The sequence below is a fragment of the Labeo rohita genome, chromosome 2, assembly GCF_022985175.1.
Source record: "Labeo rohita strain BAU-BD-2019 chromosome 2, IGBB_LRoh.1.0, whole genome shotgun sequence".
NCBI classification, from domain to species: Eukaryota; Metazoa; Chordata; class Actinopteri; order Cypriniformes; family Cyprinidae; genus Labeo; species Labeo rohita.
In genome coordinates this window covers 9,722,805-9,749,362 of record NC_066870.1, presented here as the reverse complement: position 1 = coordinate 9,749,362, position 26,558 = coordinate 9,722,805, and the positions used below count along the sequence as shown (strand labels likewise).

The 26,558-nt window shown below is 38.8% G+C and overlaps 1 protein-coding gene and 1 long non-coding RNA gene across 2 annotated transcripts; one reads left to right on the top strand and one right to left on the bottom strand.

Annotated features, from left to right (window-relative positions):
- Positions 1-11,623: 11,623 nt before the first annotated feature.
- On the top strand, positions 11,624-14,897 carry ptmab (prothymosin alpha b). Its single transcript, XM_051125486.1, has 5 exons — positions 11,624-11,789; positions 13,730-13,792; positions 13,896-13,977; positions 14,061-14,140; positions 14,258-14,897. Exons 1-5 carry the CDS (start codon positions 11,745-11,747, stop codon positions 14,306-14,308), a joined length of 321 nt encoding a protein of 106 aa, XP_050981443.1. The 5' UTR covers positions 11,624-11,744; the 3' UTR covers positions 14,309-14,897.
- Positions 14,898-15,753: 856 nt separating this feature from the next.
- LOC127174892 (uncharacterized) lies at positions 15,754-17,235 on the bottom strand. The gene is made up of 2 exons (XR_007828923.1): positions 16,989-17,235; positions 15,754-16,601 (listed from the first exon to the last, which is right to left on the bottom strand). It is a non-coding gene; the product is annotated as an uncharacterized LOC127174892 (long non-coding RNA).
- Between the last annotated feature and the right edge of the window lie 9,323 nt (positions 17,236-26,558).

Sequence of the window (26,558 nt, the reverse complement as noted above, 5' to 3'; positions counted from 1 at the left end):
TGGATTTGCCAAAAATGTCTTTTTAATCATTGATTTAGGTGGGTACACCCTTGCTAAATAATATGTAATTTTTTTCCCTTATGCGCTAAAATGCCTTAAGCGCTTCAACCCCGGTAATTGCTGCCTGCAGCTATATTTATTTTTGTGAATGTTATGGTACATTAGCCACATGCTTATTGAGGAATATTTTCGTCCTGTACTACAAAAAAGTAACTGTTAAAAAGCCATTGAAGTGTATTCTTGCACATCTTTCTTGTTTAGCTGAAACTGTCTCCCGGCATTCTCTCAAATACAAAGCTAGTTAGTTTTTATCATATTTTTCCATAGTAGCAGCAGCAGCAGCTTCCTCTTTCATTGTATGTCAGGAAATAGGCCCTCAGTCCCTCCATGTCAGTTCCCACAGGTGCAACGTCTGCACATCAGCCTCAGTGCATGTGGCCAGCCTCAGTGTGGACAAGCTGCTATTCAGTTCTGACTGCGATTATCACAATGGCCCTGCTAACATCAGTCAGCTTGTGACATTTTCCTGTTCAACTCCTCACAATGTCACTAAATGCTAATGGTGCTATTCTGATTGTGGTTTTCCATCTAGGTAAGTTCTAAGTTCAGCTTCAAAAAATAAATAAATCATTTGGATTGGATGGTGGCAGATCTTAATTGAAGCTTCCAGCTGATCGTGAGGAGGTGCAGGGTTTATGCAGATGAAATGACTGGAGAAGTTAGGTACACGTAAGCAAAGAGAAGTCTATTGTTTTCACTGGACGATTGTGTTATGACATTTTAATTTAAACATTATGAGGTTAAATAAAATGAAACATAAGTGAATAGACTTTTCACAGTGTACCTTTTTTCCTGCAAAATTTCACTGATGTGACATCACTTTCTTTCTACAGCCTCCATATTGTGTTAGGACTTTTCCTGTTCATTTTTCAATGAGCTTTTCTATGCACTCCTCCTCCATATTATAGCTCTGACTCTGCTTAGCTATACTGTCACATTACAGTTTTATGTGTCTTTCAGTGGAAAGGTACAAGATATGTTACACGTCATAGGATCTGTGGCATCTTACCTTCCTTCTGCTTTGGGTTAAACAGACCCCTGTGTGTTTATCAGGTCTACTCCCACTAATGACTCTGTGTTTGGCACAGATGGTGAGCACTGAGGGTCTCCAAGCTTGACACACTGAGTCAAGGCTGATTAACAGAGTCTCTCAGGGCTCTTCCCCTGTGTGATTACATGGCCCAAAGCCAATATGGAGGACTTTCCCTATGATGACTTACTTTACAATTAAACAGGGCACATTTAGTTGTCATTAAAACCCACTGTTCTAATTAGTTGACTAATCGTATACTAACCATAATTGCAATGTAGATGTGCATCTCAAAGAGATACGTATTCCTGATATTTATATTCATCTGAGCCTCAAAATCAGCTCTTATGTTCATAAACTTAATGACTGCAATCAGCACAGCACATCATTTAGCCAACAAATATTATTATTATTTTAGCTATGCTGTGATAATGTATAAACTATCACCTCAACTCTCACTTATGATGAATATTTAATGAGCAGTTCAGCAGGACACTCCCATGCTTCTGTTGCTGGCCCCCAAGGGTTTCAACTTACAACAAGAGGGGGAGGGGCCACGGAAGGAGAAAGGCCCTTAGACTCAAAGCAAATTTTCCCTCCTTTTTTCTATACCAATTCAAGTATGTTTCATACATTGTTTTGCATATCTATTTTTGCAAATTATACATATTGGGTCCCAGAATTATCTAGGGAGAGCTTAAAGAATTATTTGCTCTTCCTGCATTATAATGCTAAAGATAATGTAGCTCTCTGGTGTCTGTCCATATGCCACATTTTAAATTAGAACAACATCTTTGATTTCTTAAAACTCTTTTTATGGACCCAACCTTCACCTCACTTAGGGATCATTATTATTATTATTATTTCCGGTGACTACCTTTTTGCATAGTACATTTGCTTTTGTAAGTAATGGGGGAAGGGATCAAATGTGTAAGATTAAGTACCTTCAAGACACAACAAACACCAGATGCAGGGTACGTTTTTAAAGATAAATTATAGCACGTCATTAAAGCACAAAAATGAGTTCAACTGCACAGGAACACAACATGCAAGAACATGATGAACTGCACCTGTAACATTCCTTTCACCCACAGGTGAACTGATTTTTCTACTGGATTGTGTAAAGCTTAACTTTAATCGAGGTTTTAAACAAAAGACATACAATCAAAAGCGGGCACGTTTTTTTTTTTAAATGAATCAGTTAGTATAAAACACCTTTCCGAGCAAAGTCTTAAAGTTTGGAGGTTGTTATAATCACGGTCTGCCACTGCAACTGTATGTACGAGTTGTTTAAGTTAGTAATGAAGTGGATCCAGATGGTGCTCCTGTCCGTGTTTTTGCGTTTGCCTACAATTGTTGGGTCGGATTTCACCGTCCTCTTGCTCGCTTCTGTCCGCCATTTCGCGTTGTTCCACAGGGCTCATCGCAAGTCGCGTCATGGAAGAACAATAAAGCGTCTTTGTTTCAGTGTAGCTGACGAGTGGAAACGTTGAAGAGGCAGTGCACGATATAATGAACACACCGTAATACACGATACGCCCCGCATGCCGATAAAATATGAATGATAACAGCGGTTTCTAATTTTATTCTTGTTCACCTGATTCTGTACCCCTTTTGAGATTACAGCCAGTACCGGAAATAAACAGAGCAAGCCATTTTGTCGTTTTTTTAAAAATTGATATTAATTATTCTTTTAGGTGCTGAATTTGGGGAAATAATAAATAAATAAATAAATACCAGTACCAATTTGACTGGCGATTTTTGTAAATTATAAGTTTATGAGTCCTAGTATAAATGTTTTACGGTTGCTGAATAGGCTATTTGAATACGCAGAGTCGTCCTCTTGTGATATACCACATTAATCTGTAAGGTTATTCCAATTTGAGAATTTCTTAATCGTCCACGGAGGTATAAGCTTGGATGCTAAATCATGTTCCTAAATAAATGCTTTTCCCTTACTAGTTATTGGGTATATCTTCAGTATTTTATTCAAGCACTTGAGCACTTGACATTTGGGTGGGGTGAAAATCCTTAGTCAGGCAGTTAAAACCTTTATTGTTGTCTTAAGATCTAACCCTAATACATCACAAAAGCAAGGAAAGGGTTGTCTCTCTGCTTGCATTTTGCATTTCACATGGATGTATTTAAATGGAAAGACAGCCAGACCACATTCTAAGGTAATTGCTGTAGAGGTCTTGATCTTTTGAACAAAGCACATAGAATTGAATGAATATTCAGAAGAGAGCTCAACTTTTTGCACAAAAAGATTTTTTTACCTCAGTTGTCATTACAATCAATTCTCTATTGCCTGCTTGTAATCTTCCACTTTCTTTATAATATTTTTCTCTGTGATCTGAAATGAAGTAGGTTTAGAAAAGCAGCACTGTAGACTTTGATATTCTTCAGTAATCCACAGTTCATGCTGTTACTTAGCAGACATTCTCTGCTGCCTTTCATGCATAATGTGGAACTGGTTTTATTTATTAATTCTTACATCAGTTAGTTGCTGTCCTTAAAACTGTCTTCAAAAATGAACAGACTGGAATTTATCTTGCCATGTTTCTATATGGCCTTCTGTGTACATATTATTTTAGTGTAATTTCTTTTCATGTAGTGTCACAAAGACGACACTAGATGGGACTAAACTGTCTTTCTTGATACACTTGTAGGCTACAGAGGACAGGCTGGTGTATTATTTTAAATAAAAGACTGGACAGACAAATGAGTTCTTAAATGTAAGCATCATCATTAAAAAATAAAATCTAATTTAATTAAAGATGCAAATAATCAAGGTTTTGGCTTTCTTGACTGTATTTGATAATAACTATTTTGTCCTCATGAAAATTTATTGAAACTTTCTTTGGGAATACACAGTATTTATTGGTAGAAAATGGATACTGACTTACTACATTCTGAGAATATGATGCTTTGCTGGATTAATAAATTTTAAGTAAATTTATTGGTAAGCCTACATATGAAAATGAATAATCCATCATAATATACCTGATTGCTATAGACAGTCAATTTGATATACCTTATTCTGTAATGTATTTATGAACAGCAGCTTCCATAATTAAATACATTACAGCATATGTGACCCTGGACCAAATCAGTCATATGGTTCATTTTTTTTAAACTGAATAAATAAGCTTTCCATTGATGTATGGTTTGTTAGGATATGACAATATTTGGCCGAGATACAACTAGGCCTATTTGAATATCTGGAATCTGAGGGTCCAAAACAATCAAAATATTGAGAAAATCGCCATAAAAGTTGTTCAAATGAAGTTCCTAGCTATGCATATTACTGATCAAAAAATAAGTTTTGATATATTTTCGGTAGGACATTTACGGTAGGACAAAATATCTTCACGGAACATGATCTTGATGATTTTTGGCATAAAAGAAAAATCGATCATTTTGACCAATGCAGTGTTTTTTCGGCTATTGCTACAAATATACTCGTGCTACTACTAGACTGGTTTTGTGGTCCAGGGTCACATATGTCTTCATTGCCAAAGTTCAAACTGAGTGCAGGGACGATTTCACCTGGCTGACAATCTAATACTATTTGGTTTGCGTGGTGTTATCAGTTTCAGTTCATGGTGCAAGTGAGACGTTGGTTTTTTCCTTTATGCGTTGCTCTGTCTGGCCACAAGAGGAGGCTAGAGTACTGAGATTACAGTACGCATGGGTGTTCATGAATGTTGGGCCTTTTAGATCACACTAAAAGTAACGAAAAAAGGAAATCTTTTGAAGTCTTTATAGCTCTTCCTGTGGCAGCTTGTTTTATGGGCTCAGACTCTAGTGTGGGAGTTAGTGGGAGGGAATAGCAGTGTAACTGGCCAGTCCACTGTTAATTTGCTCTTGGGTTTAGTCATTGCGCAAAATTCAAAGCATCTAGTCAAATATTGCATACTTTCTTTAAGGAATTAAATTACAGAATCTATCAAGAAAAAGCAACATTTTAGCCTAAAGTGGTTACTAAGTTCTTGGTAGTTTATTTACTGTCATTACATGCACAAAGTCCAACTCCTGCACACTTGAATGAACTCCAAACATGGTCTGATTGCTCCAGTTTGATAAAGGTATGTTGCTGTGCTTTAGTAAAAAATTAAGTCTTTATCCTCCACCCCGTGTTAAATACATGGTAGATAACAGTGTCTACCATCTATTTAAGACCTGTAATAACCCTTGGTAAACAGCACCTGTGCATTTATTTAAACAACTAAAATTATCACTAAACTGTGTATATCTTTAATTACAATAAATGGGAAAAAATGTATTATTTCCCCAATGCGAGAGAGCCGTAGAGTGATATACATGGCATTGAGGGCCAAGATGAGACGGCGTTAATTTTTAATCTGAAAGGAAAGACTGTCGTGATAGGATCCATGGGAAAGTACTCTGCTCCTCTTCCTTGTCCTGTAACCTCAGTTAATGTGGGAGAAAATGGTGTTAGTGTCCACATTAGAAAAATACTGCAGTTGCATTTACATTTATGCTTTTAGCAGACACTTTTATCGAAAACGTTTCACAAAAGAGAAACACAGCAATTCATCAAAGCACTAGCAATATTATATGCCAGGTTTATTAGACAACTAGATTAACAAGCAGGCTAGAGAAAAGGAGAAATAAAGAGAATAAGTTTTGCTTTTTGTAAAGGTGGTCTCAGCAGTTTGGGGGGAGGTGTGGCAGCTCATTCCACCAGAGAACAACAGAAAGGGTTAAAGTTTTAGAGAGTGACTTTTTTCTTGCCTTGCTGTGAAGGAACAACATGATGTAGCTCATTCAGTGACCTGAGCTGTTGGGAAGGAAGCGATATTAACTAAGGGAATACATTTACTGCAACACTTTATGCATTCCATGTCTTTTGCTCCAATATGTGAGAGGAAACTTTTTCAGATATCCTGCAAACCACTCATCATAACTGTACACTATAATCAACCAATTGACTCCTAATGGATGGGCAGAATGTGTCTCTGAGTCTTAGTTTTAGTGACAGTTTTGTGAGGAAATGTGGTTTGTGGACAAACTGAAAAATATAGACTCACAATGGTTCTTTCTGCTCTAAGGACTTGTGTATAATAAGCTCAGTTCTTGTCCCTGATGCCCAGTCACTGTTTCTCTCTATTATTTTTGTTTTCTATGTGACTGTGAATGCTTCTTATTAAAACTAATGAATAAATACACAATGCAGCCATTATGCCTGTGACATTCCTATAGTTTCTTCACACAATGTGTGTTGCAGCTGAGGAGAGGACTTCTTCAGTGTCCTGGGAATTAAAATAACCTTGTCAGAGGAGGGAACTGTTTAATATTTTGATACCATTTGTTGTATCTTAGTTAGACAAATATTTCAGCGACCCTTCTGTGAACTATTTTCAACATTAGAATAACATCCCTGACTGCAATGATGTGACTTTACTAGACAACATGTGGCAGATGAACAAAAGAGGGCAGTATTTGCAAATGGTGTAGATAAATCGGAAGAAGGCAAATAAATTTAGTGGGAGAAGGTTTATTTAAAAAAATAAATAAATAAGAAGGAGATACTGCTACAGTCATAAAAAATATATTGTCACACTTCAAAGAAAATTAAATAAATGAGTAAATACAAATAAATATGATGAATTTAGCGTCATGTTTAAGTAGGATCACACCATATTTCTTAGAACATTAATACATTTGATCCTTTTGTGTCCACTTTTCAGTCTACAAAGTTAAATTTATGAAATATGTGGTCACAGCTCTGTTTTTTCTTTTTCTCACTGTTTTTTGATCATTGTTCCTGTAAGGTAGCTACATTTGTATGAATATGTGGCACTTTGAATATGTACTGTAGGTTAGTGCACTTCACTGATCAGCTATGTAAAAACTCTTTAGCTTCAGGCACTTTCTGCTGCATACTCCTAATCCTTTAGTGCAATTGGTACTCGACCATAAAGTCATTTGAGCTCAACCACTTCAAAAATAAAAAAGGTACATGTTATAAACAGAAATGTGTGAACAAGCATTTTCCCACAAATTATAATGTCTATATTCAGGCCTATATTTTTTATGTTCACTTTTTTTGTTTGTTTGATATAGTGGATTAAAATAGGCTTATGTTCATTTAAAATGTAAGAAATTAAGAACAAGTTAATAAGTAGCACAAATGTGATTGGAATATCTGATGTAGTAGGCTGGTTCACATAAAACATGTTTTTTCATCCCAGTGCACTGATGATTTTTCTGTGTAAACATACGACGGCCTCCTTTGACCGTTGCACCCGTTGTGCTGCTCTTTCAGCATCTTGCATTTGACAAATGCTTGAAAGAAAAATGCATCTTGAGACACCATCCGCTCTTTTTAATTCCTCTGTGCTAGAATGTGTTCTGTGTGAACAGCCCCTTTTACTTCATATGTAGAAGAATGGGGAAACGGAGCAGTGTAAATTTAGATGATATGTATTAATAGAGTACTGAGGTGACATGAAAACAGCCTGGGATAAATACATTGAGGCGGCTTTACTGTACAAAAAGATATGCCTAAAGTCCTAAATTTGAGACCTATCAATTGCTACTATTACATCATTCCCACAACTCACTTTTCAAGTTAATTTTACTGTCAAAATGCAAGAGGTTTTTTTTTTTTTTTAAAGGATGGGAACATTTCCTGAACCTTTTACGTATGATTTCTTTTATGTTCCCTAAATAAAACGTTCACCGCCCCATGTGAACTGAGAAATCTCTAAAGCATACAGTAGGCCCTTTTATTAAATTATTGGTCACACTTTATTATAAGGTCCAGTTCTCGCTATTATCAAACCATTAACTACAGCTTTTGCTTTAATAAACTCCTAATTTGCTGTTTATTAATAGTTAGTAAGGTAGTTGTTAAGTTCAGTTATTGGGTAGGTTTAGGGATGTAGAATATGGTCATGCAGAATAGGTGCTTTATAAGTACTAATAAACAGCCAATATGTTAATAATAGGCATGCTAATAAGTAACTAATAGTGAGAACTGTTCCCTACACTAAAGTGTTACCAAATTATTTATTATTATATATGATTATTATTCAATCTAAATAAATAGTTGTTTATGAACATCTAATCATAACAAATGCCATCGTTATTTGTATTATTTAATAAAATACATTATTTGGTACATGGGTGTTTTCTACATCTAGAGAGTAGAAAAGCAGGCCCTGGTAATGGCACGGATTCCAGCCTGTTATTTTGCAGCTGCTAACAAAGTATGTAGAGGCCCAGAGAGAATCATAGCCATACATTGTATATACCTACATATTTGCTTGTATTAATCCAGAAGTATACAGGAAAAAAGGCACAGAGATGATTTTACTTCCATCTGAATGCACTAGTAGTTTGTAAATCATGGCAGTCAAAACAGTTCAATCCTGCTTTGTTTGCATTGGGTAGGTCCAGACAGTAAACACTGACACTCAAGTTTTGGAGATGGGACAATGTGAGGCCACTATTTTCATAAAGCCAATTAATTATTATTGACAGTGAGCGACGGGTTATAAAATCGTTTGACATTCTGAAAGTTTAGGCTCACCTGTTAACCTTCTATATATTTTTGTTTAAAAAAAAAAAAGGAACTGGCATGCATTCTGTAGAGGTCTCTCACATCCTATCTCATTCCCCCTCTCTGTTATCGATCATTTCACCAAGGGCACCATGCCTAATTTATGACTTCACACTCTTGTGGGAAGGACAGGAAGAATTGGGTTTCACCTCATCCAGTCTGAACCATTCAAGTCCAGAATTTCTTTTTCTATACTGTTTGTTGTACTGTGCCATGTTTATTTGTATGCATCCCATTTTCATTGGACCACATTAACTTTCACTGAATGTACAAAAAACACAGAGACGTCTGAATATTTGAGAGCATGTGACTTATACAGTACATTATTATGCCCAAAATGGTAACAATATTTCTATTCTACTACTAATATCATTGTACGCACATAGTTATTTGAAAGTGTGTAAATTACAATACATTACTATGCCCAAAGTGGTAACAATATTATTGGCGTAGTATTAATATCACAACGTATACAAGTAAAATTGTCCTCTCTTAGGAAGTATTTGGAGCCTCTAACAAAATCATTACTGTACAGTAATTGTCTGCTGGGGATCAGCAGAGTGTGCTTGCTTTCATTATGCTTAAAATACACCACCAGGCCAGTGTTATTACTTTCAAATAATCACTTTCTCCTTGCGGAAACTGCATCTCTGTTCCAAAACATTCCTAAAGGGGAAGTTCAGTGCCACTCTCAGAAACTCATATTCTTCGAGGAAAGCAAAGATTAAAGCAAAGAGGGGAGAGATGAAACCGAGACTTACAAGAGAATAAATTAATATTAATATCACTGTGAGACAGGAGAAAATGCTAGTAGCTGCTATGATATGTTTTTTCCACTAGAGGGAACACATTTCTGTCTCCAAGGCACTTTTATGAGGAAAAAAAGGTCGGATGCAAATAAACAGCCTTATTTGATGGGGAACATGTCTTGTTTTTAGGAGGAGAGCCTCATGATGAAGGAATGCACAGTGATGGGTTGTGTTTTCTAAAGCCAGGTAACACTGGACACCGCTCATGACTGGTGTCTGCCTGAATGTCTTGCACAGGCAATTATCTGGCCTTGCTAGAAGAATACACCTGTCTGAACCTCAGAGAGTAAGACACAATCATCTGTGTTACTTCTTTCACAGCAGTGCTTTCCTCCTCCACATCTCCCTGGCAGGTCCACGCATGCACAGTCTTCCCTGCCTACTCATGAGGAAGTGTTTCTCTGTGTCCCTTATCTTGTACAGCAATATATACTCTGCCCCAGGGAAGATTAACTTGAGAAGCAGGAAATTTGGCGTGATACTAGAATTAAAGTGGAGCATTATAGGTGTGAAGGATGATAAGTGTTCAGATTTTAATATTTAGGCACCTCTTTGAGGTAAAAGCAGGTTATATTTTTTTTTTACTGATGATATTATCAGATATTTTTACTGTTTATAACACATTAAACAAATACATTCAAAAATAATTCAATGGCTGTAAAAGCAGTTCATCATAAAACGACAGACACATTGAGATCTAGAAATGTTAAGCAAGAATGCGTGGTTAATTTTTTTAAAACTAGGCCTAAATGTTTAGATTGGCAAGATGGCCTGTATGTATTGGTGGAACAGGTTTTTGCAAGAGATGTGCCACGTTATTATTAATTTCGTTTTAACCAGCGTTCTTCCGTATTATTCATGTTCAAATATTTATTTATTATTATTTATAAATACAGTTATCCCTCTTCTTATCTGCCAGGTCAAAAGTTAAAATTTTAAAACAATTTTGTTACACTTAACTAATTTACACACTGCAGCCACAAGATTTAATCTGATAAATCGCCATCCAGGCCAGAAATCTTCCGGAATCCATTTTCCAGGCTTTCTCGCGCGCTGTGGGTCATTTCTTTGATTGACATCTCTGACATCCAATAGTTTCGCGCAAAGCGTCAACTGTGGGTTCTGATCGTCTGGGTATCCAATCAGATGCGCCCGACTGCGAGAAGTCTCGTCATCAAAGCAGAATTTGAATGTAGGTTATGATGAAGTATCCGAAATTCCCCTCCCCTCTATGTTCGCCGGCGAGGTTATGGCTTCTGCTTTGTTTAAATGTTACTCATCCTGAATAAGAAAACATAAGACGCGTGTTTTTAATTATTTTAAAATACACTTCCCAAACAATTTTATTTACAGACCCCAACTTGAGGAAGACACATTTTCATTAAAACATATATGATATAAACGCTAGGGGTTGCGCTGTCTTACATCTAGTGGTTAGTTTTTCTTTCTCGGTAATAAAAATCGGATCATCAACTAAATATGGCTTTCTTGTTCTGTAAGAGGTTATGCAACTACAACGGCATACCTGGTAAAGTTTTGGCTGTTTTGTGTGCTTTTTTTTTTTTTTGATGAAAATAGCTGTTTTTGCGTTTACTCGCAGTGCTAAGTTTAGTGCGAAATTCACGGAAAGGGGAGGGGCTGCATGTGGCATGAAAAAAAACCTTTCCCTAATGCCACCCCTACCCCTGTACATGCTTTGAAAACAACATTTCCTTAATGTGCCAGCGGCTTTCACACTTCGGCATGGTGCCTGCCTATCTATAAAAGATGTAGGTGCTGTGTTTGGAGGTGATTCAGGGGTCAATAAGTCTACGTAGTTCATGGACATACGACATTTGCTAACTTGTTGATTTTAATGAAGAGAGGCATGACTTCATATTTTAATATATCGTATCAACGTATTTGTTGAAGAAATGTGTAATTGCGTTGCACAGATATGTCTGTAGCGAGAAAAGCGGAGGTAGGAGGTGTGTCTTCTCTGGTGAAATACCGGGTGGGGGTGTGTCCTATTACGCTTAGAAATACTTTCCATTGTTCCACTCTATTGCCTTAAAAACACGCCCCCTCGGAGTCCGCTGACCAATCAAACACAGTCGACCGCCTCTCTTGCTCCGCCCACATATCTATAATAAAGCCTCGTTCATCACATGCCGTCGGCATAAGAAAGCTTCATTACAATAGTGATTGTTGGAGGATACAGGCGGATTATTCTTGCTTTTTCCTGCGTTCTGAATTTTGATACAAAATATAAATTATGGCAGACACGAAGGTTGACTCAGCGACAGAAATCTCCGCAAAGGTAAGAATGGATGCCTCTAGATAAATGAAATTCTCATTCAAAAACATGTTCTCTCTTTCATTTGTATTCTGGTTCAGATTTAACGTGAACGTGTAGGCTATTTTTGGCTGTAACCGGAAAGAATCGTTGACGAATTCTTACAACAAAGTATGCGATAACTGTTCTCTAAGTGATTTAAATCGATACAATGTAATGAGACTTTTAAATGGATACATTTGCAACGAGCTCTTTAGCTTGTGCGAATGAGAGCACATTCAAACGCAATTTCTCATTGTCCGGAATGTAACAGTCTGCGCGCGCGGGTTCTTTGTTTATACAAGCGTGTCGGTTCCTCTTTGAACAGCGGCGATGTGCGTTGTGGACGGCAACTGCTTTCCCATGATAAATCCATAAACCTGTAATTCTTTGTATTTCTTATAGCTCTTAAATCTATATAATATGTTAAACAATTGACACATTTGTTTGTTGGTATGGTTTTATGGCTTCTGTACATTTCCGTTCTACTATGTTTTGGGTACTCGTTTATTACCAAATCCCCCATTCATTGCCGGTTAGTTTGTGGCTTACATACATTACGGCAGGTTTGAGAACGCGTTGATCAGTCGGTGGCTTCGGGGCTGAAAGTTTGCCGGTTTGTCTGGGCGGCTTAAAGCCTCAATCGACAGGAAATCTCAAATATATTAATAAAACTGGCCACACATTTAACGGGATTACAGAAGCATATACATTTACAAGTAATTCCGAATTACCAGTATCGAATTCAGGTTTAACTCCGTGTCCAGTAACGACTGATTCTGATGCAGGAGGCGATACGCGGAACTTGGATAGACGCTGCGGTGCATCGGATTTCAAACGCAATTTCTTTCGGAAGTTTGTTGCTAAAAAACAAATGAAAAAGATGTACACTCGAACTGTATTAAGATAATGTGGTGGCGGTGCCGTTGTCTCGTGCTCGAAAGCCCTTTAAACTCACAGATACTAGCAGTTTATATGCAAGCTCAAAAATCGAATCTCTCTGATGCCTTCCCAGGAGTTTATATTTTTCCGTGTGTTACGGCAACGTGGGCTTGTTGGTTTACTAGTTTGAAGCCAGAGACGTCTGTGAATTTAAGGGGGCGGTCCTAGTTGATGTGGTTGATAAACGGCTTAAGGGCTAAAGATTATATAAACGAATTAATGAAAATATTCGTATGGGTAAGGCTCGTTTAACTGCGTCTGGTTGGGCTTTAACTGAAACGAAACCCGTCAACCGAAATTCAAAGAGCCCATGATAATCTGCCATTTATGACAGGTTGTGGTGTGTGTTTTTTTTTTTTTTTTTTTTTTTTTGCTTACGGTTTCTTCTCAATTCTGCGACTGCGCGAACTAAATCCAGGTTAACGTGACGGCGGCGGTGGTGGCGTGCATGCCGAACTCTGTAGTGTTCGGAATGAACAGATCATGAAAGCCATGCGTGCGCTTTCTTTGTCCTTCATTAGAGTTCGGCATCAGCTCACTGAACCACAGTTTAGTGGTTCTGAATTATTCATCTTGATTAGTGTTTTAAGCTTTTGTTTTTCCGGAGCCGCAAAGTAAGCGTACGCTCACACGCCAAAATATGGTTGCTTATTGGATTTACCTTTTACACTACCCACAGCCGCCGAATCTCACTTAAGTGTCAGATTACAAACGAGCTCACTCGGTAAGAGGCGGGAGCAGGAGTCGTTGATGGACAGCTAAATTCTCTGCTGCAGCCAATGAGGCGTCAATGTCAGAGGGGCGTCATTAGAGATGCAATTTAAATTTGTGCGCATAGGGGGCGTTTTGCTCACGTCAGTCGTAATCTGCATGCACTCTGCCTATTGGACACAGATGGCTCCAATGTGACGAAGTTAAATGTTTCAAAATATCAAGATTTTTTTTTATTGATTTTTTTTTGTTTTGTTTTGTTTTTAATGTAGGACCTTAAAGAGAAGAAGCTCCTTGAGGAGAAGGAAAATGGAAAAGATGCCACTAATGGAAAGGTAAATAAATGCTTGGCCAATGTTCTTGACCTCTCTACTATTCAACTACGTGAGTATTTAACGGAGATTATGCAGTTTTACAATGACCTTTTTGTGTTAACAGGAGAATGAAGAAAATGGAGAGCCTGAAATAGATGATGAAGAGGATGATGAGGTGGATGAGGAAGATGAAGAGGAAGGAGAGGGTAGGTTTAACACTGATCTTCAAGTTTTTCTGATGTGACAAATGGATTTAATGATGTTTTAATCATGTGGCTAATGGTAATAGGTGATGAAGATGAGGACGAGGATGAAGATGATGATGATGAACTAGGCGGAGGAACAAAACGGGGTGCTGAAGATGATGAGGTACAATCCTGAATTGTTACCTAAAAAAATATTACTGGATCCAAGTGGTGGTGCTTGCTTACCATCTTGTGTCCCTGTAGTGCAAGTAAATTTAAATAAAACCCTTTTTTCTTTCAGGATGAGGTTGATCCCAAGAAGCAGAAGACAGATGAGGATGATGATGATTAAAGGATTGTTTCCTATTGCTGAGCAGGTGTAGACGCCTCTGCTTTAACCCACACCGTTGAAGCCAGTGGCATAAAGGACTCAAATACATAAAACATGGTCATTTTCAAGTTTGTCACCCATGTCAACCAACTTGACCCCCCCAATTCAAAATTTTCTAGAGGACCCACCACAACTCCCGATTTTCAGCATTCACAATGAAATGCGCAAGACAAGGATTTGTTTGTATTTTTATTTACATTTTATATTTTTGTACATATTGTGAAGAGATCAGCCACTTGATCATGATCTCCTGTGACCAAAACGGTGCTTCTTTATGGAAATTTTACTTGTTTGACCATGTCTCGATATTTCAACATAAAGACAACATGTATAAAATCAACAGCCATTGAACTCAGAGCATTCCAGTAAATTTTATGTATGAACTTTAGTTGTACCATAAACTAGTTTTTGTATGGGAGGGCTAGGCCAAAGAAAAGGAGTTTTGGTTTCTTTTGACTTTGTTTTGTCTACATTATTTGTTTTACCTTGGCCTGTTTGTTGTATGTGTGGAGTTTGTTGTTCAACAATAAACTTAACTTTTATTTTGTGAGTTACACCTCTTTGTTTCAAAATCACAAATTTGCCATTCACTGTGTCAGACCAAAGCAAGCCAGATGTAGCTAGAAAAAATGCAAAGCTGTATTGATTATGCCTGTCATTCAACATTATTTGTAGATGGTCTACCTATATAATTTGGTTCATGAGACACTCAACTTTGATACAAGATAAATGTAAGAATTAGAGCACTATTCTCATTTTTCAAAACTACTTTTTAAACTCATGTATAAATAAAGTGAATTGATGTTATGTGGTCCAGTAAAAGCAACTTTATGAGACCTCCCAAACCACAGAATATGTGACCCTGGACCACAAAACCTAAGGGTCAGTTTTTTTTTTAAATTGAGATTTATACATCATCTGAAAGCTGAATAAATAAGCTTCCATTGATGTATGCTTTGTTAGGATAGGACAATATTTGGCTGAGATACAACTATTTGAAAATCTGGAATCTGAGGGTGCAACAAAATCAAAATACTTAGGAAATTGCCTTTAAAGTTGTCTAAATGAAGTTGTTAGCAATGCATATTACTAAACAAAAATTAAGTTTTGATATATTTAAGGTAGGAAATTTACAAAATATCTTCATGGAACATGAGCTTTACTTAATTTCCTAATGATTTTTGTCATAAAAGAAAAATCGATCATTTTGACCCATACAATGTACTTTTGGCTATTACTATTACTAATATACCCATGCTACTTAAGACTGAGTTTCTGGTCCAGGGTCACATATGATTTATGAAGTTACACAAAAACATTAGATGTGCAAAGTGGCATGATTCCACAAAATATGTGAATCATTTGCAGCACTCTGGAAAAGCTAAAAGAAAAAAGTGCCGGTTATGTTTTGTTTTTTTTTTTTTTGTTCTCATCCATATAAATGCATTTTTGTAAAAGCCATCCTCTCCCCTGTATGTCCTTCAGCAGATCTAACACCTTGAAAAAGCAGGTTTTCTGTTAGGTGTTCTATCCTAAAGGCTGATTTTACACACATTTAATTCTATAGAAAGGGAATGGTAGTCTGATACTGCCGGAAGCAGGCTTTTAACACGCGCCTTATATCCTCATTGCCTTCGCCCAGCTGCCTGAAATTTCCCCACTAGACTTAAAAGCGCAGGTCATTTGGCTCTGCAGACATGTACTGAGTGTGTGTGTGTGTTTGGCTAAAACACTGGCTGATGTCATGTCTAAGTAGGCGTCTATTTCAGGCTTATATGTCAGGGTCAGGTTTGAGGAGAGTGAATACTTGTGGTCTAGACTGTAGAGCAAGTGAATGAGTGTGAATGTGTTTAAAACTAATCAGCCATATTATGCCATGTTTTGTACAGAGACTTTTTATTTACTTGGATTGAAATCCTCAAACCTTCTATGACGCCATAAAATACACTATTTAGCTCTGAAAACAGCAACTTATAGGACAATACTAAATATTCCACATGGTATATACTGAATTTCATATTTCACCTCACATTTTCTCTTACCAATTCATCCCTTGCACCTCTCTCATACATTTCCCAGTTTTCAGTGCAAACATGTGCTTTGATCTTGATAAGAGAGGAGCTGCTTAGTCTAGACCGAATGGCAGCTGTCGACCAGCCTTCACTGAAGTGCATCTCAATATGCAGGCAGAAGCTTGAGTGTTTGAGGCTCCAGCAGCATCACTGCTGGTATGTGACAACAGCATGACGCCAATCTATCAAACACAACATGTTAATGCACGTCATGTTGGCAAGTGAAATTTAGTGAACTATCGTGTAGTCTAACTTGATATATAGCACAAAGGCCATATTTCTCAAACACACTAAGTAAGGTGGCATTCTAAGTAAATTAGTATGTATTTACTAAGTTGGTGATAATGCTACTTAGGGACCGTTAGGGATGAATTGGAAATGAGGAAGTTAGCATTTGAAAACATGCCCTAACTGAAAACAGCAGCAAACGTGGTTAATAAATACGAAAGTGGAAATGCAACAGTCGTATCCAGCACTGCGTAAACAGCTTGCAGACTGTCAAAGTTAAAAAGATCTGCCTCAAATACAGACGTTCAAATAAGTTAATTCAAATTTTTAAGAAATCTTACCACATGTGTAGACGTAATAAAACGGCCCGAATCGATGGATATTCCTTTAAAATCTCTCCACGATCAGGATTTTTTCTTTGTGATAGCCAAATGAAAAACTAAAACGCTTTACGGATAATTACAACGGATAAATCACAGGCAGGACACTGTTCATGTCATGCTGAGGTTTATGTTTAAAATAATAACTTTATCCTCACTAACACTTATATCAGCGCAGACCTGCAGACTGTACGAGTTCTCGGTAGATATGACAAAATGAAGCGCATCCCATACAAATAAATCGTCAACTGTTTGTCTAGATAAAATGCACCGTTCTCTTCTGCCGCCGACTGGCAACCAAAGCTATTGCACATCAGCTACATCACATTGCATAGCTTATAACATGGATAGGCAACGTCGTTCCCGGAGTGCCGATGACCTGCAGAGTTTAATTCCAACTTTAATCAAAAACACCTGAACAAGCTAATCAAGGTCTTCAGTACTGCTAGGCCCACAGTCAGGTGAGTTTTTTTTTTTCAGGGTTGGAACTAAACTCTGCAGGACATTGGCACTCCAGGACCGACGTTGCCGATCCCTGGCCTGCAATCTATACTAGGAACAGAAAGGGTCTCGAGAGCCGTTTTGAAAGGTTAAACTTATTTTGAAACTTGAAAAGCGTTCTGTGTGACCAGGATCAAAAATCTCACAACAAATGCAAATAAAAAACGATATCTTTTTTAAACTGAACATAATGCAAAATGATCATGTTTCATCCTGTTTGACAGTAACTATAAGAATTGTATTTTTTCAAACAAGAATAAGAATTGTAATATGTTATTTGGAGATAAGTTTTAATGTTAGACTAGACAGTAATCTCATATTGACAATGTCTTTGTATGACTGCCTTTCAAGATTTACATTAATATTCCATGGTATTTACGTAATACTTAAAAAACAAAAAGTACAAAAAAGTATGTGGTAACTTTTTGTTAGTTCCCCCTCCTTCCAGCCTTTATCCAGCAATTGTTAGTCAAACTTTACATTCTAGCCACGGTAAGTTCCAAAGTCTTTGTCTCCAAACCCTATACAAATGCAGGTGGCCAGTTGCTTTTTAAAACAGACATGACCAGCTGTACCCGTTGATGCATTCAATTGGGGATTGGGGGAGGGGGCCAAAATCCCCCCACCACCACTATCATTACTTTCCTCCCCCACCAACACCGCCTCCACCCCCATCACACATGCACACCAGCTTGTCTTTTGTTACCCCACCTTTCTTGAAGCAAAGCGTCCTTTGCTTAGTAACGTATAGTTAAGGGACATCTTGTGTTGGATACCGCAAGTGCCACTGAAAGCAAATGGCAAGGGACGTTGTTAATTGCCCCTGAAGGCAAAGCTGTGGCTGCTTGTCCAGCCCAATGAGATTAATTGTAATGAGTGTCCTTGTGAAACACGATAGCTTTGAGATAAAGGTGAGAAGTAAGTGGTCCCCTTGTATTAGAGTTCTGGTGAAATAATTAGGATTAATGAACACAGCAACCAACTTAATTCGTGGGCTAAACGTCACTTGAATAACCCTGATTATTTTTATGCATGTATTTTAGGGCTTTATGATTTAAAAAAGAACGCTCTTTTGATCTACATATATGTATATAGGTCTATGCCTATGTATATGCATATACATATGATTAATTACAGTGATGTAAAAAAGTCAGAGATGCTGTTCTCTTTCTGCAAGTTGTGTCGTGCGAACATATAACCACTAGGTGGTATACTTGCACAGCTCTCACAGGGTCATCACGTGAGAGACTATACAATCGGCACAGACTTCACAAGGGCTTCCCAAACCAAATATGTAACTTTTTTGTTTGTTTAATTTTGTATAGGATTTACATCCTAGTTAATATTTACATTAGTTTATTTGTATGCATTTATCCAAAGTGATTTACAAAAGAGGAGCAAAAGCAATTTGTCAAAAAGCCAAAAATATTTGTAATATACTATACCAGATTTTTTGGACAACTAGATTAGAAAGCAAGCCAGGGAAAAGGAATGCTGATGAAAACTCAAATATATATGAAATTATATCACAACAGTGGATGTTAATGGGTCCCTGCGTTGGAGGATAGGACCCCTCATAAGCATTGTTGAAAATATGGGGTCCTCTTTTGTTTTTTGTTTTTGAAAGGTTGTGCCTCTGGTTGATTAATATGAAATGAAACAATAATGGACGTTCAGGGCACTTAGACATTGGGCCCTCCTGTACAGGGACCATCACTAATCCTGCTTTGGAATTACCCAGGACCCTCCACTAATTTCCTACCAATATGATCATGCATAGTGCGATCTGGGTGGATCACAGTAGATGACGTCATCTCCTCCCACCTCTAAACCACAGGGAATGACTCTTGCTTTCTAATATTAGATTTTGGTAGGATTCCAGGTGCCGCTGTGTGAACGTGTGAGTATGTGTACGTGAGCTCATGGATGGGATTGTGTCTCTCTGAGTGTTTGTGTCGTCTGTGCGTGTGACACCCGCACTGATCCTATTCCAAGCTTGGCTGTTAATCGGCTTACTTGATATTCTTGCGTGTCTGTGTTTTCTGCCTTGCGTCTCAGTGCTTTTGTCATACCTTGCTGTCAGATCACAAGTAAAAGCTGTACGATATACTGCAGGTAGAAGCCAGCCTTTAATGTATCATAAGGTTCTTTGAAGTGGGGGTAAATTGAAGGGTTAGTTCACCCAAAAATGAAAATCAGCCCATGATTTCCTCACCCTCAAGGCATCCTAAGTGTATATAGGCATGTTTCCATTACAGATTTGCGCAGAACTTTGGCGATATTTTATAAATGTCGATAAAAAAGTATTGCGAAATGACAACGTTTCCATTAACCGATGTTATGCGACTAAAAGGGAATTTGTTCCTCTCGCGATAAGTCATGGCAAAGGATTTTGGTGTGATTTGGACGGATTTGTGTGTCGGAGCCGTTACACTCCGCAGATGCGTGCAGCGTACAAAGTCTAAGCATTAATATCAGGGAAAGCCCCTTATACTTGAGAACAGCTACCTATGAAGTGTTTCTTGGAGTTTATAGTACGTTTAAGAATGATCATATGACTGTTTACATGTGCCATGTGACCTGTAAATGCGAAAAAGACGTTTCCATTGCAGTTTTGCGAAATATTCCTTTTTCGAATTGCCTGAAAAACCACCTCATGCGAACGTAAAAACTTGTTTGCGATAAATGGGAGTTTTTGCGAAATTGATGCGTTTCCATTAGGTGCATTTTCAATTCACAATTTAAATTTGCGCATCTTGAGGGGTAATGATAACGTTCCTTATGGATTTCTTCTTTCAGACGAGTCTAATTGGAGTTATTTTAAAAACTTATCCTGGCTCTTCTAATCTTTTTATGGCAGTGGGCGGGTGTTTCTTTTCAACAGTCCAAAAGAAGTCCAATAAAGCACATCCATGCTTAATAAAAAGTGCCTCACATGACTCCAGGGGGTGAATAACGGCCTCCTGTAGTGAATCAATGTGTTTTTGTAAGAAAAATATTCATAATTAAATGACTTTTCTCTAGCTTGCGCTAACTGTCGTATGCAGAAGCCATTCAGGGCGAATGACATATAGTCTTAGCCTCAGACATGACGCCCACGGAACGTTGGCTAAACTTCTGATGCATATGGCACACTTATCTGGAAACACTTCACAACCAAAGTTCCCTGATCTTCAGCTGTCAGTCTGAAGATCTGGCTACACGAGACTAGTTTCCTCTTGGCATCTATTGAAATCCTCCGACATTTTTCTTTACAGATCCTCATTTTGTACTTTTAATTTATGACCGTTGTTTTGTTTTGCTCTCATCTCTGTGCTTCCCATTTGTCACTTCTCATCGGTGCATGCACAACACATACGTCCTGTGTCATTTAGGATGCGTAGCCAGACCTTCAGTCTGATGCCCAAGAGGCCATTTGACTGACAGGTAAAGCAAACAATCATGTTTCGTTTTGTAGTGCATCATGTTTCGGGGTGTGGAAATGTCTCCATAATAACAGACAAAACTCTTGTAAAACTCTTGGACATATTTTAAAGATTCTATGCTGCGAAATTTAAATATTTTACGGACTTTTGAAATTCCAGCGTTTAGTTGATACTGATAAGCACTCAGTGTCACACTTGTAAACACAACAGCTTTTTTTTTTCATTGGGGGGTTTGGCACCACAGCATTTTTGTTTCCAGGCGAAACATTAAGAAACACGACACACACGTCTCCCGGAAATCCTGTATAATCTAAACAATCTGATAACCACTTCGAAACTCCTGAAGCGTTTCCAGCTAAATGTACCATATGCATCAAATGTTTAGCCAATATTCCGTGGGTGTGACGCCTGAGGCTGAGACTAAGAGGAAGCTAATTTTCCTTTGCTAAAGTAAAAAAACTTTGCTTCCTTTGCTCCTGTAAACAAATGTTGGTTTTTACAAGATATTTTTCTTTTTTCTTACAAAAATGTATCGATTCGCTACAGGAGGACTTTATTCACCCGCTGGAGCTGTGTGAGGCACTTTTTATTATGGATGGATGCACTTTATTGGACTTCTTTAAGACTGTTGAACAGAAACACCCACCCACTGCTATTATAAAGCGTAGAAGAACCAGGATAATTTTAATATAACTCCAACTGGATTCATCTGAAAGAAGAAAATCCTATACACCTAGGATGCCTTGAGGGTGAGTAAATCATGGGCTAATTTTCATTTTTGGGTGAACTAACCCTTTAAGTGGGATCTGCAGTGACATCACAATCGAGTGGCATTGTGTCATATGGAGCGGCCTAAAGTGCACATATGAAGTAGACTCACTCCCTCTTTCACAGAGGTTGAGGGTAGTGTTGTCAAAAGTACAAGACAGTACTTAAATTTTAAAAAAACGTAACGATACCAGTCTTTCCACAGTCCGCGTAGCCTGACGTGCACCTCTCGAAAATTCTAACAGTGTGTCAATTCTAGTGAGGCCGCAAGTGCTGTGATTGGTCTGCTAGAATCCCTCCCTCCGTATGTATTTGACTTTTGTGTGTTTATATGCACTTTAATTTATTTTAAAGTTACACCTTCTTAACTGTTTCCCCACCAGCATTTTTTAAATTGATGAACGTTGTCTCTTAATTGACAAGATATCTCGTCAATGGCAGGGAAAGAGTTAATTTAAAGTACAACAAAGCAAAGAACAAGTGTCTTATCATTTATTATACAACACAGCATTATACATCACTTAGTTGTCCGCGACAAACAATATTATTCTGCTGTGGTAGAAGTCCTTGTGGATATTGAAAGAATGCCATCTTCTCCTGTTCTATTGCTGTCTCCTTTTCTGTAGTTTTAAATAATGATTTGATATTTATTTGCCGCCATCACGGCTATAATGCTTTTCCCATAGATATGTATATATATCTATGGCTTCTCCGACAAGCTGCTTCTTCTTTGGCTTTTGTCGTGGCATTGTGGGTTAAACCAACAACATGCCCGTGGACACTACAGACTAGCCGTCTGCATGTGTACTGCACGTCAGCACGGACAACGACGCAGAAGTATAAATGAAAACTGACGCACAGTCTACGGCGTAAAGTGTACGGTGTAGGTCCGACACAGAAGCATAAATCAGCCAAAGTACCTTAATGAGTCTGACCAGGGGTGCGAGCTGGCATCACTCCCCATCACCATGGCAGTCCTTGTGGTCTACAAGGGTATGGATGCGAGCCCTACCCGGTCTCACATCATTGAGAGGGTACCTACTAAACTCACTGGACAATTTTGGTGAGTGTGAAGAGATCCCCTGTGTCCTTTGATCTTGCCAGAATATATGTCTTCGTCTTCAGTCTTGTTAAACCCACCTAGGCTTTATTAGTCCCTCAGTTCGTCCTCTCCATGGTGTGATTATATAGCTGGCCTGCTGGGAGCCACTTTTTCCTGGGCGGGATGAGCCCATGGCTCTGCCTCCAGCCTCAGTGTGCTCTGTTCCTTCCTCCCTCGACTCCAGCGTGGGCCTTCGGCCTCAGTGGGCTCCCTCGGACTGTCAGCTCCACCTGGGTTAACATCGCCACGCCTCTGCTGCAGACTTGCAGGCCATCCACTTCTCTCCGGCCCTCCACCCCTTTGGTTCCGCAAGCTCTAATTAATTTATTCAGCATATTAATAAATGTTCATTTATTAAGAATATTAATAAATGTTAATCTCCAACTTATTTTGGGTTCATTTTAAGCAATAAATACGGTCATTTTTAAGCAATTGTTGAGTTAAATAAAACTACCCTAAAGGCTGAGTTAAATGTTTGGTTTGTAAATGGGTTTGTCCATATTTCACCCAGCACTGGGTGATTTTTAACCCAGCATTTTTTAGAGTGTAGGTACCGTGACAACACTAGTCAAGGGACTGTCCATATAAACTTCCCTCATCCACTTCAAAATGGTGGTGGGGATTCCCCCAAGGGAAAATGTTTAGGGAAGTGAGTGTGTGTCTAAAAGCGAAGTGGAACGAGTCCTCTGTGGTGATGTATGCAGGATGCTGTCATGTGTCTGTTCTGTTTTGGTTTACTTCTGTGTTCTTTGTTTAATTTGACCCAAATTCCTTTTTTTTTTTCATTTTTCCTTCATTTTTCATTTTTTAAATCTAATATACCTGACTTGCTACCTTGTGCCTGTGCACATTTTATTACGTTGGACTGAAGCTCTTGACGAAGGCTAAGCTGTCATGAGAAGGTTGGAGAAGGTAGCTTTGCAGCTCATGTGTGGTGGGTGCTGGTAACACTTCACCCACACCGTTGGATAAAGCGATTCCCAGAGTCCACCACAGACAGACAGCCTTGGACTCCACCTTCGCTTTTTGTCCCTTCAGATCTTTCTTACTGGGGTCTGTTGATTCTCAGACTCCACCAGGCTCCCTCAGGCTTCACCTTGGTCAGTTGTCAACCTATGTCCGTCATGATCTTCCACTCCTCTTGCTTCGTCTTGTCCCTTCATTCCTCTGGCTCCGTCGGGCTCCTCCTTCCCTTCCGACTCCACCTTGGTCCTCTGTTGCACCAGCTTCATCCTGGCCCACCAAGCCCCCATTTCCACCTAAGCCCTGCAAGGCTGTGGCTTCACCTTGGCCCTCCAGACCTCCAGTATCACTCTCCGTCTCCTTGGCTCCACCTGGGTCTCCACCTCCAATGGCTTTGTCTCTATCAGTTGTCCCCCTAGTGTCGTCAGCCAAACCTTCACAATGCCTCCTCCCTCCCTCGATTCCACCATGGAACTCCTTATGCTAACAATATGTTAAACCATGCTATCAATGTGTTAAATCATATTAGCAATGAGTTAAATCATGCTAGCTGACATTCCGACAATGAATGTGTCTCAATCAGCTCCCTGGTTCAGGTAGTCGGCCATTTTAAAGGGGTCATCAGATGCAAAGTTCACTTTTACATGTTGTTTGAACATAAATGTGTGTTGGCAGTGTGTGTACACATCTACCCTAAAATGATAAAAATCTACCCAGTGGTTCTTATTTAATCTGTAAAAATAATTTTCCCTTTTTCAAATCAAGCCATTCTCAGCAATGTGTGACGTCACACCGACAGAAGCCGCTCCCACGATAGATTGATTGACACTGACCTCTTACCTCAGACCCGTCCTGATGAGCTGTAACAGTCCATTTTAATCACCATTGTTTAAATGCCAGTGCAGGGACGAAGACAAGCATGCCTGTCCTAAGCGACTGAGGTGTTCTGTTGTTGGATGTAATAATTAACATAGTAGTAATCATTTACTCCCAACATCTGAACTGCTGAAGATGCAGTGGATGACTTTTGTTCGTGAAGAGAATGCGCCTCCCGATTTACCTAAATGTGTCTGTGTTCACGCAAATCATTCGTGATCCAGCTTCACTTACAGCAGAAGTGAGTATAAGGGGTTTAGCAAGTTTCGTGGCTAAATGCGGCTAAAGTAAACAGTCTCTCAGAGCACGACTTGTCACTCCACAGAGAGAAGAGAGGAACACCCAACAGAATGGGTTGATTTTTTCAGAGCTGATTTTGACAAGGTAAAAAGGGTATTGTTTTACACTACCATTCAGAATTTTTAACCAAAGTATTATAGACAGACTTTTCATTAAGACCCTAAAGAATCATATCAACTTGTGGAAAATGGGCATCCAATGACCCCTTTAGGCAAGGCAGGCAAGGCAAGTTTATTTATATAGCACATTTCATACACAGAGGTAATTCAAAGTGCTTTACAAAGCTGTCTCATTCGTGAAATCCATCCAGTGCACTGGAACGTTCGCTCCATTTAAAAAATCCCACAATGCACCGCACAAACTAGGGAGCATCAATGCTCACTATGCTCCCTTCTTGGAAATTACATCACATTTCTGAAGCGTGAAACATGAACCACATGAGCCAACTCAAAAAATATAATGATTCATGACGGTAGATTTGAAGAGTTTTGTATTTTTCATCATAAACACACATTGCTAGACAGGTAGTGAACACATCTAGTTAACATTTATAAATAATATTTGGTTGAGATGTTGAAGGAAATCTAACTGATCAGTGTGTTTAATAAAAATTAATATCAAAAAGAAATTGGTCCTGCCTGTTGTTTATTAATTCCAGCGGTGATATTCTACAGTGTTTTTGATTGATGTTGTACATAGTCATGTCGTCTGAAATTGAGTAATTACTGTTGCAATGTACAGTGAGCCAGGGTACTTACCAGTGACCAGATTCGTGTACACGATATACTGCTTCACAAGCTCAGGAGCCAGGGAGCTGACTAAAGTGGACCCAATATGTTAAATAATGCTAGCAGCATGCTAAATAATGCTAGTAACATGCTAGAACATGTTGACAACATGTTAAACCATCCTAGCAATGTGCTAAATCATGTTAACAACATGCTAGCAACATGTTAAAACATTTTGAAGTTAAAATTAGTGGTGCTTGCCTGTGAAAAACGTCTAGGTTACGTACGTAACCCTCGTTCCCTGAAGGAGGGAACGGAGACGTTACATATGGGAACTCGCTTGAGTGACCATTCACCTCTGAGCTTTATAGAAAAGGCCAATGAGAATTGGCGAGTGGAATTTGCATGCAACGCCACTCCCCCATACATACGGGTATATAAGGTGGCGGCGTGCATCCACTCATTCAGGTTTTTGCTGAGGAGCCGAGCCGCAGCCCGGCGTCAGCGCACCTAGGGTTGTGGCAAGGGGATGTAACGTCTCCGTTCCCTCCTTCAGGGAACGAGGGTTATGTACGTAACCTAGACGTTCCCCTTCAGTCGTTTCACTACGACGTTACATATGGGAACAGACCCATGGAAAAGGCCACAACCCTAACGCCGCGTTACGCAAGAGACCAAATGCTGACAGGCGGACGTGTCAGACAGTGGAGTCAATACGTAACCTTCCCAACACCCTGGGGGCCAATAAGGGGGCCCCACAGGGGTGCCAGTTGCACTGAAGCATGGGTTGGGAGGGCGGAGCACATGTGGTTTAGGCATGTGGAATAAAGAAATTGAATACATCTATTCTGGTTATAGATATATGAGG

Coding starts and splice junctions, on each gene's coding strand:
- ptmab (XM_051125486.1), top strand. CDS start 11,745: ATGGCAGACACGAAGGTTGACTCAGCGACAGAAATCTCCGCAAAG. Junction 11,790..13,729: donor CGACAGAAATCTCCGCAAAG/GTAAGAATGGAT, acceptor TTTTTAATGTAG/GACCTTAAAGAGAAGAAGCT. Junction 13,978..14,060: donor AGATGAAGAGGAAGGAGAGG/GTAGGTTTAACA, acceptor TAATGGTAATAG/GTGATGAAGATGAGGACGAG.